This window comes from Phyllobates terribilis, unplaced genomic scaffold (assembly GCF_046119375.1).
Source record: "Phyllobates terribilis strain yellow unplaced genomic scaffold, ASM4611937v1 Scaffold_11__3_contigs__length_659146591, whole genome shotgun sequence".
Classification (NCBI taxonomy): domain Eukaryota; kingdom Metazoa; phylum Chordata; class Amphibia; order Anura; family Dendrobatidae; genus Phyllobates; species Phyllobates terribilis.
In genome coordinates this window covers 371,166,188-371,181,055 of record NW_027362771.1, presented here as the reverse complement: position 1 = coordinate 371,181,055, position 14,868 = coordinate 371,166,188, and the positions used below count along the sequence as shown (strand labels likewise).

Here is a 14,868-nt window from a genome sequence, read left to right as displayed (position 1 = left end):
CTAACCAGGCCCCAACTACTAGCCAGTACTCCCGGGGGAATTTGCCTTGTACCATCAGTAAAGGCCCTGAACTGTACCCTCGCGTCTCCGTGCTTCCTTGTCGCACCGTTAGTGCCGGGACATCCACACCATCACTCCCAACATCACCCACATCCGCTGCCCTGAGGCCATACCTCTCCCATTGGGGGTTATATCAACATTGCTGCACACCTATACCACCGGCCTCAGCGGTCTGCCCTGCAGCGGCGGTTTCATAACCGCATTCAACGGGTGGCGTAGTCGGACACTAATACCATCACACCAATAACTGCCACTTAGTTTGACACCCTGGGCACGGACCGGGTCACCGCCACAAGAAGGCTACTACCCCCATCGGATCCGACTCCGGGTATCCCCGCGCGCACGCGCGCCGCACTACAGCACTGGCCCAGGGGGCGAGTCAACTTTGGCGTAGTCGGCAGGATTTCGTGCCCGAAACCACCGGGTACTGCGTGCCTGAAAAAGAGACTTTTATACTTACCTGTGGTGAAGTTTCCCGCCATCTGGAGCCGATTCCCGCCATCCGACGCCATCTTCTGCCTTCTTCCCGCCATCCGTGGAGTTTTCCCGCCATTGGACGCCATCCTGAGGGCGCCGCGCGGGAAGAAGAGGGGCGTGGACTCCGAAAGCCCGCGAGAACTGAAGCCCCGCCTCACGTCAGGACGTTGCGTAAGGTCCTGGAAGGAGCCCAGAAGACGCCGACGTCACAGGAGCGCGACGGAAGGTCCTCAACCCTGACGATCCACTGCGGAGCCGCGGCCTACGGAAGAGGATCATCGCAAGGTAGGCCACGGTCCACTAGGGAGGAGGAGGATGTCAGATACGGAGGAGAGCTTCACCGCCACGGCCGCCGCCAGCGCCACCGCTGCTGCGGTCATGCCTTTCACCATGCCCTATATCCCGGGGGCAGCCTGGCTACCCCAGTACTCAGGGGAGTCACATACCCTAAATGACTTCAGAGAAAGGCTGGATAGCCTCTTCCAGGTGTATCCCCTCACGGAGGCGCAAAAAGTGAGTATCCTGGTGGCCCAATTAATCGGGGCAGCCCAAAGGGAGGTAAAGTCCTGGCCACCTGGGAGGAAGAGGACTGTCAGAGACATACTAACCCGGCTGAAAGACACATTTGACACCCGCACCTCAGCCGAAATAAAGCTAAGATTTTATGGGTGCAAACAACGAGCACATGAGAGTATAAGAGACTATGCTCTAAACCTACAAGAGGCCCTGAGAGCCATTAAGCAGGCAGACCCTGACAGCGTGGGAAATGAAGATAAGCTGTTGACTGAACAATTCATTGAGGGTCTACTGTGCAATGCCCACCGAACCCAGTTGCGGGCAATGGCCTTACAGGACCCTGACCTGGACTTTGCACAGTTCAAAGACAGAGCCATCCGGGTGCTCCGAGAACCGGCACCAGGTGGCGCTGTGACCCACAGGCGCCCTGCTATCACTTATCACCAGGAGACGGCGCCCTTGTCTGCAGGGCCTGTGGGAGCTGATGCGGAGGCTTTAAACAGTGACCCGGCTACAGACCTGCACCATCAGGTCCAAGAGCTGACTAAGAGCGTTGCCGCGCTAACCAGAACTGTGCAGTCTTTACAGGTCTCTACTGCAGGGAAGATCGAGCTGGCATCCGGACCGGAGGACATCCCGTGGCGCCGACCAAGGAGGACCCCACCGGCCAGAGGAAGACCCAGCGATCGATACAACGAGGACGGACGACCTATTTGCCGCCGCTGCAATCAACCCGGACATGTGGCAAGGTACTGTCATTTAAACGGGCACAACCTGGGGTAGAGGGCCAACCCCCAGGCATAAGACCATCAGGCCCATCAAACTGGCGTGATAAATACGTAGGGGGACGTCCAATCTTGCTGTGGTACTGGATGGCATTCCTATGAGTGCCCTACTAGACACTGGGTCACAGGTCACCACCATCCCGTACGTGCTCTTCAAGCAGTACTGGAATGATTCGGACATAACCCGCTACCCAGACGACGACCTGAGCATCATCGCCAGCAATGGTCAGCCCGTGCCGCAGGTGGGATTCAAGGAGGTGACCATTAAAATCGGTAAAGTCGAACTGGCGGCACAAGGACTGATTATAGTGGACATAGACCGTCATGAGAGTCACCCTAGAATCACCCTGGGAACCAATGTAATTGAAAATTGTCTTGCAGAGGTGATTCTCATTTTACAGCAGGTTGCCAAGAACGCCAGTTCCGGCCAGCAGCGTGTGCTCCAAAAAGAGATCCGGGCACTGATGAAGCGGCAACAGGTGGAACTATCTGGTGGTGAGATAGGTAGCGTGAGAATGTGTGACCCGTTCCCTATTGCCATGCCCCCAAAAAGTGAGATGATGATTTGGTGCCGGGCAGCTATTGGTCTAAGAGGTAGAGACTACCAAGCAATGGTAGAACCCGTCTACTCAGACAGTAGGCCCACCATTTTGACAGCACGGGGGGTGGTCGATGTACGCCATGGGAGGGTGCCCGTTCGCATCATAAATATCGGTGAGAGAGAAGTACACCTGCCCCGGTATGGCACGCTAGCTAAATTGTTCACCATAAACCAGAATTCTGTACAGGCCGTGGAACCCTTGCCTCCATCTCAACCAGAGGAAGTTAACGGCTCTAAGAAACCAGTGGAGGACTGGTGTCAACAACTACATCTGGGTACTGACTCCACTCCCTCACACCAGAAACAAGGAGTCTATCGGGTGGTTCAAGAGTACGAGAGAGTGTTTAGTAAACACCCGTTAGACTTCGGGCGAGTAAAGGGGGTAGAACACCACATTCCCACGGGAGACCATCCTCCCATAAAGGAGAGATACCGACCCGTACCCCCTGCACACTACCAACACGCCAAGGGGATGCTTAGAGACATGAAGGAGGCTGGGGTAATCAGGGACAGCTGTAGCCCCTGGGCAGCTCCACTAGTCTAAGTGAAAAAGAAGGACAACACTATGAGAATGTGTGTAGACTACAGGAAGGTCAACCGTATCACACACAAAGATGCGTACCCGTTACCAAGGATAGAAGAGTCCTTAGCTGCATTAAAATCTGCTAATTTCTTCTCTACTTTGGATCTCACTAGCGGGTACTGGCAGGTTCCTGTAGCAGAGGCAGACCGAGAGAAGACCGCATTCACCACCCCGATGGGTCTCAGCGAATTTAACTGTATGCCGTTCGGGCTCTGCAACGCACCAGGAACCTTCCAACGGTTGATGGAATGCTGTCTGGGACACCGGAACTTCGAGACGGTCCTGTTATACCTGGACGATGTCATCGTCTATTCCAAGACCTACGAGGACCACCTGAAACACCTGGCAGAAGTGTTCGAAGCTCTGGCAAACTACGGCCTAAAGGTGAAACCCTCCAAGTGTCACCTCCTGAAACCAAAGGTGCAATACCTGGGACACGTGGTGAGTGCTGACGGAGTGGCTCCTGACCCTGATAAGATCACCGTGATTAAGGACTGGCCAAGACCCTCCAGCATAAAGGAAGTGCGGCAGTTCCTCGGGTTGGTAGGCTACTACCGAAGATTCATTCCCGGTTTCACCAAAATGGCAGCCCCTATGCAGGACCTCCTGATAGGTCAATCTCGAAAAGCCAAAAACCAGAAGCCGCCCTTCAGGTGGGAAAAGCTGGAAGAGGAGTCCTTTAGCCAGCTGAAGATGGCCCTCACGGGGGATGAAATCCTGGCATATCCAGACTACAGCCAGCCCTTTATCCTCCACACGGACGCAAGTAACATCGGACTAGGAGCCGTGCTGTCCCAGATCCAGCAAGGAAAAGAACGGGTAATCGCTTACGCTAGCCGAAAGCTACGACCCACCGAGAGGAACCCTGAGAATTATAGCTCATTCAAGCTGGAGTTCCTGGCAGTAGTGTGGGCAGTGACCGAACGTTTCAAGCATTACCTTGTCTCCTCCAAATTCATCGTGTACACGGATAACAACCCGTTGACACACCTGGACACTGCAAGGCTCGGTGCTCTGGAACAGAGATGGATGGCTCGCCTGTCCAACTTTGAATTCACCATCAAATACCGGGCAGGACGCTCAAATGCCAACGCGGATGCCCTGTCTAGAATGCCGAACTTACCGGACGTAGGGGAAGATCCAGAAGATCTGGAAGAAGTTGAGCTCCCTGCGTTCCACCGTCATGGGATTACCCTGTATTCCCACCGTGTGAAGGACAGGCGCTCCGCGACGTTCAATCCCTTGCCCCACTACAACTGGGCGGAGACGCAAGACAGTGATCCTGCAGTCCGTCTGGTGAAGGAAATGCTGACCCAAGCCGATGCCAGTCTGGACCCAGACGCCCCAGAGGAGACTAAGCAACTGTGGAAGGAGAAAAGTAGGCTGTTCCTCTACAGAGAGAAGTTGTGCCGGAGAATGGTTAACTCTCGAACACATGAGTTGACCTGGCAGGTAGTGGTCCCCAGACGAGACGCGGCTATGATTCTGGAGGCGTACCACAACGGAGCAGGACATTTCGGGTGGAAGAAGCTGGAGTTCTTATTGCGTGAGCGGTTCTACTGGGTAGGCATGAGAGGAGCCATCGAGAGGTGGTGCAGAGACTGTGGACCGTGCCACCTAAGAAGGAAGGACCGTGCCAGCCAGAAGACTCCCTTGCAGCCCATCATCACCCGACAGCCACTGGAACTGGTAGCCCTGGACCATGTGAAACTGGCTCCAAGCAGATCTGGGTATGTCTACGCCCTCACAATCGTAGATCATTACTCCCGGTTCCTGGTGGTGGTCCCGGTCAAGGACTTAACGGCTCAAACAGCAGCTAGAGCCTTCCAGCAGCACTTCTGCCGTCCACACGGGTACCCGGACCAAGTGCTGACAGACCAAGGGCCAGCCTTCGAAGCGGAAGTCTTCCAGGAGTTCTGCAACCTGTATGGCTGCACGAAGATAAGAACAACGCCCTATCACCCACAAACTAATGGACTCTGCGAGAAGATAAACCAGGTGGTGATAGACCTCCTGAAAACATTGCCCCTGGAAGAACGCAGTATGTGGCCTGAGAAGCTGCCTGATCTGGTGGACCTACACAACCACATCCCTGTAGGTTCTACCAACTGTACCCCGGCTTACCTAATGAGAGCCAGGCCTGGTAAGCTGCCTATCGACCTGGATATGGGAGTCCTGACGCCCGAGGACACCTCGCCAGAGGCAGACTGAGATACAGGACGGCAGCAGCAGTATCGGAAAGTGCAGGAGAGCGTGGAGCGAAGTCTGTCTCAAGCTAGAGAAAGGCAAGAGAAGGCTTATAATCAGTATGCTCCCGCTGTTCCCCTGGTACCTGGAGAGCAGGTCTTGAAGAGGAAAAGACGGCTCCACAAGTTGGACGACCAGTGGGAGAAGGACCCGTACACCGTACTGCCATCAAGCCATGAGAGCCCAAAGATTTGCGTGAGCAGTAAGGATGGAGGAGAAACCACAGCCGTTGTCTCCAGAGACCACCTGAAGAAGTGTCCCGAGCAGCTGCAAAGCCCTGAAGAAGAAGATTAAGAAAACCCTCGACCCGCAGAGGAAAGGGAAGAAATGATCAGGACTGTACTCGGAGACTTCCCCCGGTCTTGGACACAAGTAAACTGTGCTGTCGTGGTACCCGTCCTCACCTTTCTCCAGCCAGCCCCGCAAGTGCCTACAGAAGAACCAGTAGAGCTGGAAGAGCAGCCGGCCCAAGAGGCAGAAGAGTCCACACCAGCAATACAGGAGGATCAACCCTCTGCTAGTAGTGAGCCTGCCGTGCCCCTAGTGAGCCAAAGAGTGCGCAGAAAGCTGCCCAGCCTGCCCATAACACCTCCTGTAGTGCAGGACCAGTTAGTGAGCTCCGTAGGTCCACTAGGGTTACCAGAGGCCAGATGCCCGTACGTTGGAGAATCTAAGTTGGCTAGTTGCTTTAACTATTTTATGTTTACCTGTTTTGTTGTAGCCGTTGCTAATTATGTTTTTCAGTTACAGATTTCTTTATATGGACTGACAGGTTATGGACAGTGAGTAACCGGAACTCTGTTGTAAATATGTTTGGAGCGTAACCCAGGAATGGACTAAAGACTGTTGAAGACTCGGGGCAGGACAGATCCCTACCTGGTTACGGCTCCCTGTTCTTTGGTGAAATGGACACCCTTATTGCTTCCCGGTTACGGACACGCCGTGACCATCTCATGTATTTAATTGTTATTGTTTATACCCTGTTATGTTTAGTCCGGGAGTACTAAATTTCACTAGGGGGGAATGTGGCACCCCAGGGGTCTGGTTTCCACAGTAATAGCAGTATTACGTCTGTGAGCAGGTGGGAGGTCTCCTGGGCAGGAATCCTAAGCATGCCACACCTCCTGCCCAGTCCTGGGAGGGGAAGAACTTCCCCTACATAAACTGGGGCTGAGGCAGGGTTAGGGAGAGGAGTTCCAGACAGAGACGGAGTCTGGTCTGGACAAGCAGAAACAGGGACAGAGAGACATCAGGAGCTCTGTAGGAGCCAAGGAGAAGCGCCAGGGGCTGGAGCTGTGCAGAGCTCGCCCTGGGAGAAGGTACTAAAACCGGACACAGGAGTCCGAGGCTGTGGGGACTAAGATATACCCAGCAGCAGAATCCATCCGGCAGGGGATTCCAGGTCCTCTGGCCATAAAAGCCCGGAGGCTCAGTCACAACGAAGGGACCAGCACCGCCATCCCGGAGCGGAGGCTAACAGGAGGCCCCAGGTCACCAGCCATACGGGTGAGCACCACACGGTATACCCAGGGACGTGGGCTACTTGTAACCGCTGAAAGCAGGGTAGCCAGGAAGGGTACAGACTAACGGGAAGGCCTACAACTCCACCTGGCCAGGGGAACTCCGGCTTACTCGCAGACTAACCAGGCCCCAACTACTAGCCAGTACTCCCGGGGGAATTTGCCTTGTACCATCAGTAAAGGCCCTGAACTGTACCCTCGCGTCTCCGTGCTTCCTTGTCGCACCGTTAGTGCCGGGACATCCACACCATCACTCCCAACATCACCCACATCCGCTGCCCTGAGGCCATACCTCTCCCATTGGGGGTTATATCAACATTGCTGCACACCTATACCACCGGCCTCAGCGGTCTGCCCTGCAGCGGCGGTTTCATAACCGCATTCAACGGGTGGCGTAGTCGGACACTAATACCATCACACCAATAACTGCCACTTAGTTTGACACCCTGGGCACGGACCGGGTCACCGCCACAAGAAGACTACTACCCCCATCGGATCCGGCTCCGGGTATCCCCGCGCGCACGCGCGCCGCACTACAGCACTGGCCCAGGGGGCGAGTCACGTACCTTGAGGTTCATAAGTGTATTCAGGATTTGATACTCCTTTGGGTGTGTATATTATTTACATTTATATGTTATTTTTGTTCCACAATGTATATTCCATTAGTATATTTTGCTATACATAGGCATTTGCTCTTGGAAATCCTGGTTTATTTATTTATCTCTAGCCATATTTTGTATTAAGCCTTTTGGGAGACCATCTTTTTTCTCCTTTTCTATTGTGATATGGAGATTGTTATCTTCACAAAAAGTATCCCCTTACTTTTTTGTTTTTTAATTGATTTTATGTCTAGCCTTGTGCACTTTGATGGTTGAAAAAAAGTACTTTTCATTTTTTAATTATTGCAAGCATCTCTTTATTTTGGGTTACTGGTACCAGATATACACCTGTTTCTTTCCCCATACAGGTGTTCATAGGAAACAGTGATTTTTGTTATCTATAGCTGCTGTATATAGCACAAGAAAAACACTAAAAAGAAAAAAAAAGTTTAAAAAAAATAAAAAATTTAAAAGTTCAAATCACTATCACTCCCCTTTTCACCCATTTAGAATTAAGAACTTTAAAAAATATATGCATATATGGTATCTCTACATCCGTTACAGTCCAATCTTTACAAATATAAAATGAGCCCAATGAGTAAACGGTGTAACGAGAAAATGAATCAAAAGGGCAGATTTTGGGTGCCACGACAGCGTAATAAAATGCAAAGAGAGGCGATCGAAACATTGTATCTATTCATAAGTGGTATAATCAAAAATGACAGCTCACACCACAAACACAGCTCCATCACCCGAAAAATGTAAACCGATACGGCTCTAAAGATAAATTTAGGTGATTTTTACTATATAATGAATGCTGTAAATAAAAAAAAAAACAATTGCAGAATTACACTTTTCCGCTATTTCACTGCACTTGGATTTTTTTATCCACTTTCCAGTACATTACATGATAAAATGGATGGTGTCATTCAAAAGTACAACTCATCCTGCAAAAACAATTAAGTCCTCATACGTTTAGGTTGATGGAAAAATGAAAAGTTATGGTTTTTTGAAGAAGGGGAGGAAAACACGAAAGTGCAAAAATTAAAAATCAACATGTGGGGAAGTGGTTAAATTGTGGGGGTAAAATCTTTAGACAGCTAATATGCTCAGTCTTCTACTTTTTTACATTACATTTCCAGTCTGTGCTGCAAATTAGTGATCTTAATAAATGGGTAAAATTGCAAAGTATTTGTAAAAACTATGAACTTTGCAATTTACCTCTTATTAAAAATCCTCTCTGTTCTCAAGAATGGAGGGATTTTTATTCTGTAGTTTACAACTTGTTGCCTTCTCTGCAATCTATGAGAAGTGGCCGGTTTCCTTAGCAAGGGGTGTGTGTTTGCAAGCTGTTTGCTATGCAGCTTGCAAGCACTGCTATGAATCTGACCAGAAGGTTAGATCTGGTCAGCTTCAATATCCCTGCATTCCTCTGTTGCTGTAGTGGCAAAGCTGCCCAGGAGAACATACAAGTCACTTTGCCATGCCACTGTCTCAAAAAGTCAATCATCTGGAGCACTTCCCCTCGGCAAGCAAAAAATGGGAGGCAGGGGAGAGATGCACTCCTGAAGATAGGATCCTGAGCCAACCCTTTTAAATAATTAATAAAGACAGTTGATATGAAGAATGTGGATGTCTATGATGTCCAGTCTAGGCAGTATGGTTGAAATAAGCAACTTTACTACATATAAATCAGTTGTAAATGACTGCACACAGATATAGACTGACCCTTATGGTATACTGTAATTGTCACCCAGTATATACAGCCAAAATCTAGCTTAATGGCAAAAGTGTTAGAACAAGTTCCCTTGTGCCATATTAAGGTTCTAAAACTTTGAATATAATTTGAAAACCCAAGGATGGCACTATTTTTATTAGATGATCATATTATAGTCTCTATCATAATTGCCAACATTCTACCTTTTGATGGTATACCCCCTTGTTAACATATAGGTATAATATAATATTATCAATCATGACCAAGCTTTAACTCATCTTTCTGGATTTAGTGCCACCTTGCACCAGCGTTCTAGTCTTTGTTGATCATCTGAAACAGCGACATCACTTTGACAGTGCTGCAGTCAATCAATGACCCGATCTATAAGGCACAAGCCGCAGAGCCCAGAGACTGATTGCAGTATGGCTAACATGATGTCACCACTGCAAATGATGAAAAAGTCCGGAAAAGTGATGGGAAGACATGGGATCTTCTGTGGGCATAATACTACTCAGACAACACAGGGTGAGGGTTAAACAGTGTGGCAATACTTTATTGAACCACCAAACAGACAATAACATATAGAACAGTCCCAGAAAATACACAAGGTGGGGAAAATTACAGAGTCTCACCCTTCCGCTGGCCCACCGGGATTAGGGCCTTGAGATATGTGGCCAGGTGACTGAATCGTCCCGACCTGGCTAACCCAAACATATCCATGGGACCAGGTGACTGGAGGGTCACAATCCTGACTTTCCTCAAACGTCTCCATAGGGTCAGTGATGGTCAATGGAAAAGATCTGTATCCTTCCAGCCAGGGCCATGTTCCCTTAGGCTGGCATCCTGTAGAATCCAAATCTGTGTCCCTCTGGATGAAGCCATGCTACCAAGATGCTGTCCTGAAGAGTCTCTCTGATTCTTCTTACAGCACAATATAAATCCCGTTTTATATTTACATCTGTGGCTCAGGTCATCATTCACAGGTCAGGGGGAAAGGTGCAGGGCTCATGTCTCATTGTTTGAGCCTTTAATCAATTTGCATAACTTATACTCCTCTGCTCTGCGAGTCAACAAGCCACAGGGGCCACACAATGGTTAATCAACATATTTAGCAAACATTCATTGTTCACAGACCAAGAGAAGTCAACATTTAGACTTATGACAAAAGTAAATGTTTCTTGTTCCACCAAAAGAAAAAAAACACAAATTCAAAAGTCAACATAAACATAATAGTGTATTTCTTCTGGCCTAACAAATTTAGATGTCTGGCTAATTAAGATTAGAAGCTGTGTCCTCACAAGTGGCGAAAGGCAGCGTTTGATCCCAGATAGGTAAATAAAAGCTTGTTTTTTTGTCTTTGCATCCCTGAGCCATTTGAGCAATAACCTTTGAAAGCGGACGACCATTTTAAGATATTTTTCACATAATCTCACTGTTGTTCTATGATTCAGTCTCTGATAAAGTGTTTCTTGGTTGTCTTTATGAAAGTGAGAAATAGGATAGACAGGAATATTATTATTAAAAAGTTCCCCCCTTCATAACCAAAAAGAAGAGAATAGAAGGTAGCCTTATAAAGCAATATAAAGTACTTCATAATTGAACAAAAAACAGCATCTCCGTCTGAAGAACCTAATACAAAACACACATTAAGAGGTGATCTTTGATGGACACGCTGTTTTTTTTTTGTATTATTAAGTACTTTATGTTGCTTTAGAAGGCTGCCTACTACTCAATTATTTTTTCAGATTAGGTTTGGTGTGGAACTATGTTAATAATGTTACTCCTATGTATCATATATTTCTTGTCATGGTCTAAGGGACTCTTTCCCTTTGCGGCACTTGCACTTTTATTGTGATGGGACAAATGACAGATACTGGACGTATACTTCATTGGTTTTTCTCCCACTTAAAACTGTTTCTGCAATTGTACTTCTACAGCAATGAATTTTTAATATTACACTATACTACCATATTTTATCCTGTATCATGTTGTTTTCCCGTGCATTTTGTCTTTTTCTTAAAATTCTTTAACATAATCATGATTGAATAAAGATTTTTCTATTATTTATAGCAGTAGAGTCTCCTTCTTGTATCGGATTGCTCTAAATAAACTTTTAATTAATTTTCACAGTGAGACCAAAGATATTTTTGAAGGTTTTTTCTCCTTATGAATTAAATGGGGTTCTCCAAGACTAATTATATTGACCAGTCACTCATATATTACAAGATATACTTCTCTATATCCATACAAAATATGTGTCATTCAAAACAAACTTATATTTCACCTAATTGTAGTCTTCATCTTTTACATTGTAGTGTCTGTGGACAGCACCTCCATTCTGGTATCGGAAATAGCTGACATCCCTGCTCATAGCTGCTCATCAGAAGACCTTTGTTCTTTAGAGGTTCAGGGTTCTTTGCGTTCTGCAGACTTTTCTCCATATAGCACTATTCGCACAGCAGCCACAGAAAGTAGCTGTGCCAGTTTGGAGCATAGTCTCCGCTGTGGCCTTCATCTCACCAATTCTCAGTGTTCACCAGACGAGGATGGAAGCAGAGCATCAACAGACAGATCACAATGGCAAGACTGTGATAATTATACTCAGTCCAGATCTTTGGACTCGTCATCTCAGAATCTGAGCACTCCTGAAAGAGAATCTCAATTGTCGACAAAAGAAAGGAAAGTCTCATTGAAACCTATAAAAATGTGCTGTGGTGTGTTCAGCCAAACACCTGGACAATGCCAACCATCACCAAGCGCATTACCAATTAATCCAACACCTCACTCAGGACAGAAGGAAAAGACAGCCCAGCAGCATCATGTCAAAAGATATCGGATTGCCAGTATAGTCCGATCCACCAGTGACCCAGTTTCCTGTTCATCTAGTACAGAAGGTAAGCAGACCACTTATAAGAGTGCACCAATGGGCCATCAAAAATGGGTATAACCTGAATGGCATCAAGTATTTCCTACTGGAATGAAGTACAATACAAAGTTATATTGTGGTACCGTGTTAGCCAAAAAATTTGATGTAATCTATTGGAATGAAGTAATGTAGAAACTGATAAAGTCTATCTTGTAAGTTAAGAAAATGTACAATTTCTTACAGAACATTTACCACTAAATTTAACACATCTATGATATCAAATGATGTCAAGGGGAAAGAGGGAGGGCAGCGGCTTTCGCCTCTCTCTCATTTGAAACTATAAAAATTTAGCTGAGTTAACCATTTATGTACATGGAATAATTTAAAGTATAAGGACACTTTAAAGTGGTGTTCTCAAGTTTTAAAGTTATCCCTTATCCATCTATGAGAAAGGGGATAACTTTTCATTCACTGGGGATCCGAAAGGAATGGTAGGTCAATCATGGGTACTGTTGCTCGATTTATTCTTAATGGAACTGGTGGAGATAGCTGTGCTCTGTGCTTTTCGACGCTCCCATAAGAATTAATGGAGCATCAGTGCTCATGATTGATCTCTACTTTATTCACACTTCAGAACCCCAGTTCTCAGGATTGGAGGGGGTCCCATCGGTTTGTCAACTAGCAATTGGGAAGTTATCTCTTTTTTTTAATACTGTAAATTTTATTGAAAATTTATAGGTTTAACAATAGAACCAAAGAAATAACTCATAAACTGAAATTAATAGAGCATGTTGGAAATCTGCTATGGATCATACACTTATCTGCGTTCTTCTTGTAGTCTTCTAATAAACAGTGTTTAGTCCATGCACTATTATACGAGGAGCTGAATATCTCCATAGTTGGTGTAACTGTAGGAGCTGCTCACTTACTCAGTCATTTGCTATAATCTATATTTGTTTACAATTTCAGAAACACTACAAACCTTTATGACACAGACAAGAAAACAACAGGGGGAAGGGGAAGGGTAATAAGGCAAAATACTGGAAGATTTCAGCAGTAAACTCTGTTCTCCTTTCCTTGAACAAATATCAGGTATTAAATTGGGCCCAGTAATAGTCCCATGGTCCCCACACCTTATTGAATACATCTAATTTGGCGTTTATTACTGCCATCAGGTGTTCCATTCTTCGTATATCCGCAATTCTACTTAGTAGATCTCTATTAGAGGGGGGGAGCATTTTTTTCCAATGAAGAGCTATGAGGCATCTAGCTGCTGTTAGGATGTGGAGAAGCAGCTTTGAGGAGTTTTTACCCATCCCTCTAGGAGTAACATTTAATAAATATATAGCCGGGTCTAGAGGGATTTCAGTGAACAATACTTCCCGCAGGAGGGATCTGACATTTTCCCATATTGGGGTCAGGATAGGGCATGTCCAGAAAATGTGGATAAGGGACCCCGTAGCAGCTCCACATCGTCAGCATCCATCCGGGACAGAGGGGTTTAATTTGTGTAGTAGTTCAGGGGTATGATACCAAAACATCATTAATTTATATTGGTTCTCCTTGTACAAAGTGCAAAGAGAGGTTTTGGATGCTTTATCCCAGATGGACTGCCAACACTGCGGTGTTAGTTCCTTTCCCAGAAACCTCTTCCATTTAGTTGTGTATGAGTGTTTAGGAGGTGGATCCCCCCGGGGAGTGTTAATTAGACCATATATGTCCGATATCAGACCCTTTTTTGACTGCAAAAGATTTAATCTGCATAAATTGAAAGAATTCCCTGTTTGTTATTCTAAAGTTAGCTTTAATGTGGTCAAAAGTGTGTAATTCCAATGAGGTTCCATCCACCAGGTCTGCAAATCTAAAAAGGCCTGCTTTTATCCATGGGAGCACCATGTCCGAGCTCAAGCTATTTGGAATTAGCGGTTGATATATGAAGGATATCATTGGCGATCTTGGGGAAGTTAGTTCAAATCTCTTATCATAGGTCTGCCATATTTCCCTTGTGAACCTGATAGGACCCAAAAGGGGACGACTTATCTTTAAGGGTCTACTGGTCCAAAGCAGGGCGTTTGGATGAGTGGGAGCCAGCCATAACTTCTCTATTTCAGTCCATTTATTGTATGCCCATAACGAAGCCCACGAGGGAACCCTTCTGAGATGAACCGCCCAATAATACTTAATAACATCTGGTACCGACATACCTCCCTGATTTCTGTGACTGGTTAAGATTTGTTTGGCTATTCTATGTCTTTTATCATTTCATATAAATCTCATTATTGCTGCGTGAAGGGATTTGAGTTCTCCCATAGGGACTCTCACCGGAAGGGTCTCAAAGTGATAATTAATTTAGGGAGGAGAGACATCTTGACCGAGGCTATTCTCCCCATCATAGAGATTGAAATAGATTTCCATTTTGTTAGCAAGTTTTTCAGCTCTCTAAATAGGGATGGGAAATTCCTAGCATATAGGGTGTTATAGGATGAGGAAAGGTTGACTCCTAGATATTTAATTTCATCTGTTTTCCAATGGAATTTGTAGTTTGATTTCAAGTGATCAAGGACTTGGGGGATAAAGTTCAGGGGTAATGCCTCCGTTTTAGCTGTTTTAACTTTATATCCTGACTAGAGATGAGCGTTGTTCTACTCGAACTGTTCGCTAATCTCAAATTCGAGCTGTTTTGGGCGGTGTTCGAGCCGTTCGGCGAACACGAACAATTTGAGAAAAATTCGGCTGTTCGAGGTTATGTTCGATAACTGTTCGTGCACCAAAATCATAACTGGATTTTTTCTCAGTAATGATGAAAATTAATGTTAATACGCAGTTTGAGTGTACAGCGGGGTGGGGGGAGGGGCAGGGGATGGATCTCTGCAGGAACAATGAAGATCTCCATTTTT

The 14,868-nt window shown here is 46.5% G+C and overlaps 1 protein-coding gene across 3 annotated transcripts in view; it reads left to right on the top strand.

The window, feature by feature from the left end:
* ENTREP2 (endosomal transmembrane epsin interactor 2) overlaps window positions 1-14,868 on the top strand; it is a 1,396,283-nt gene that overhangs the window by 1,277,659 nt on the left and 103,756 nt on the right. For all 3 annotated transcript variants that reach the window (XM_073652930.1, XM_073652929.1, XM_073652931.1), the window contains one exon: window positions 11,421-11,999. In XM_073652930.1, coding sequence (XP_073509031.1) covers window positions 11,421-11,999 — 579 coding nt within the window. The remainder of the gene's footprint in view (window positions 1-11,420; window positions 12,000-14,868) is intronic.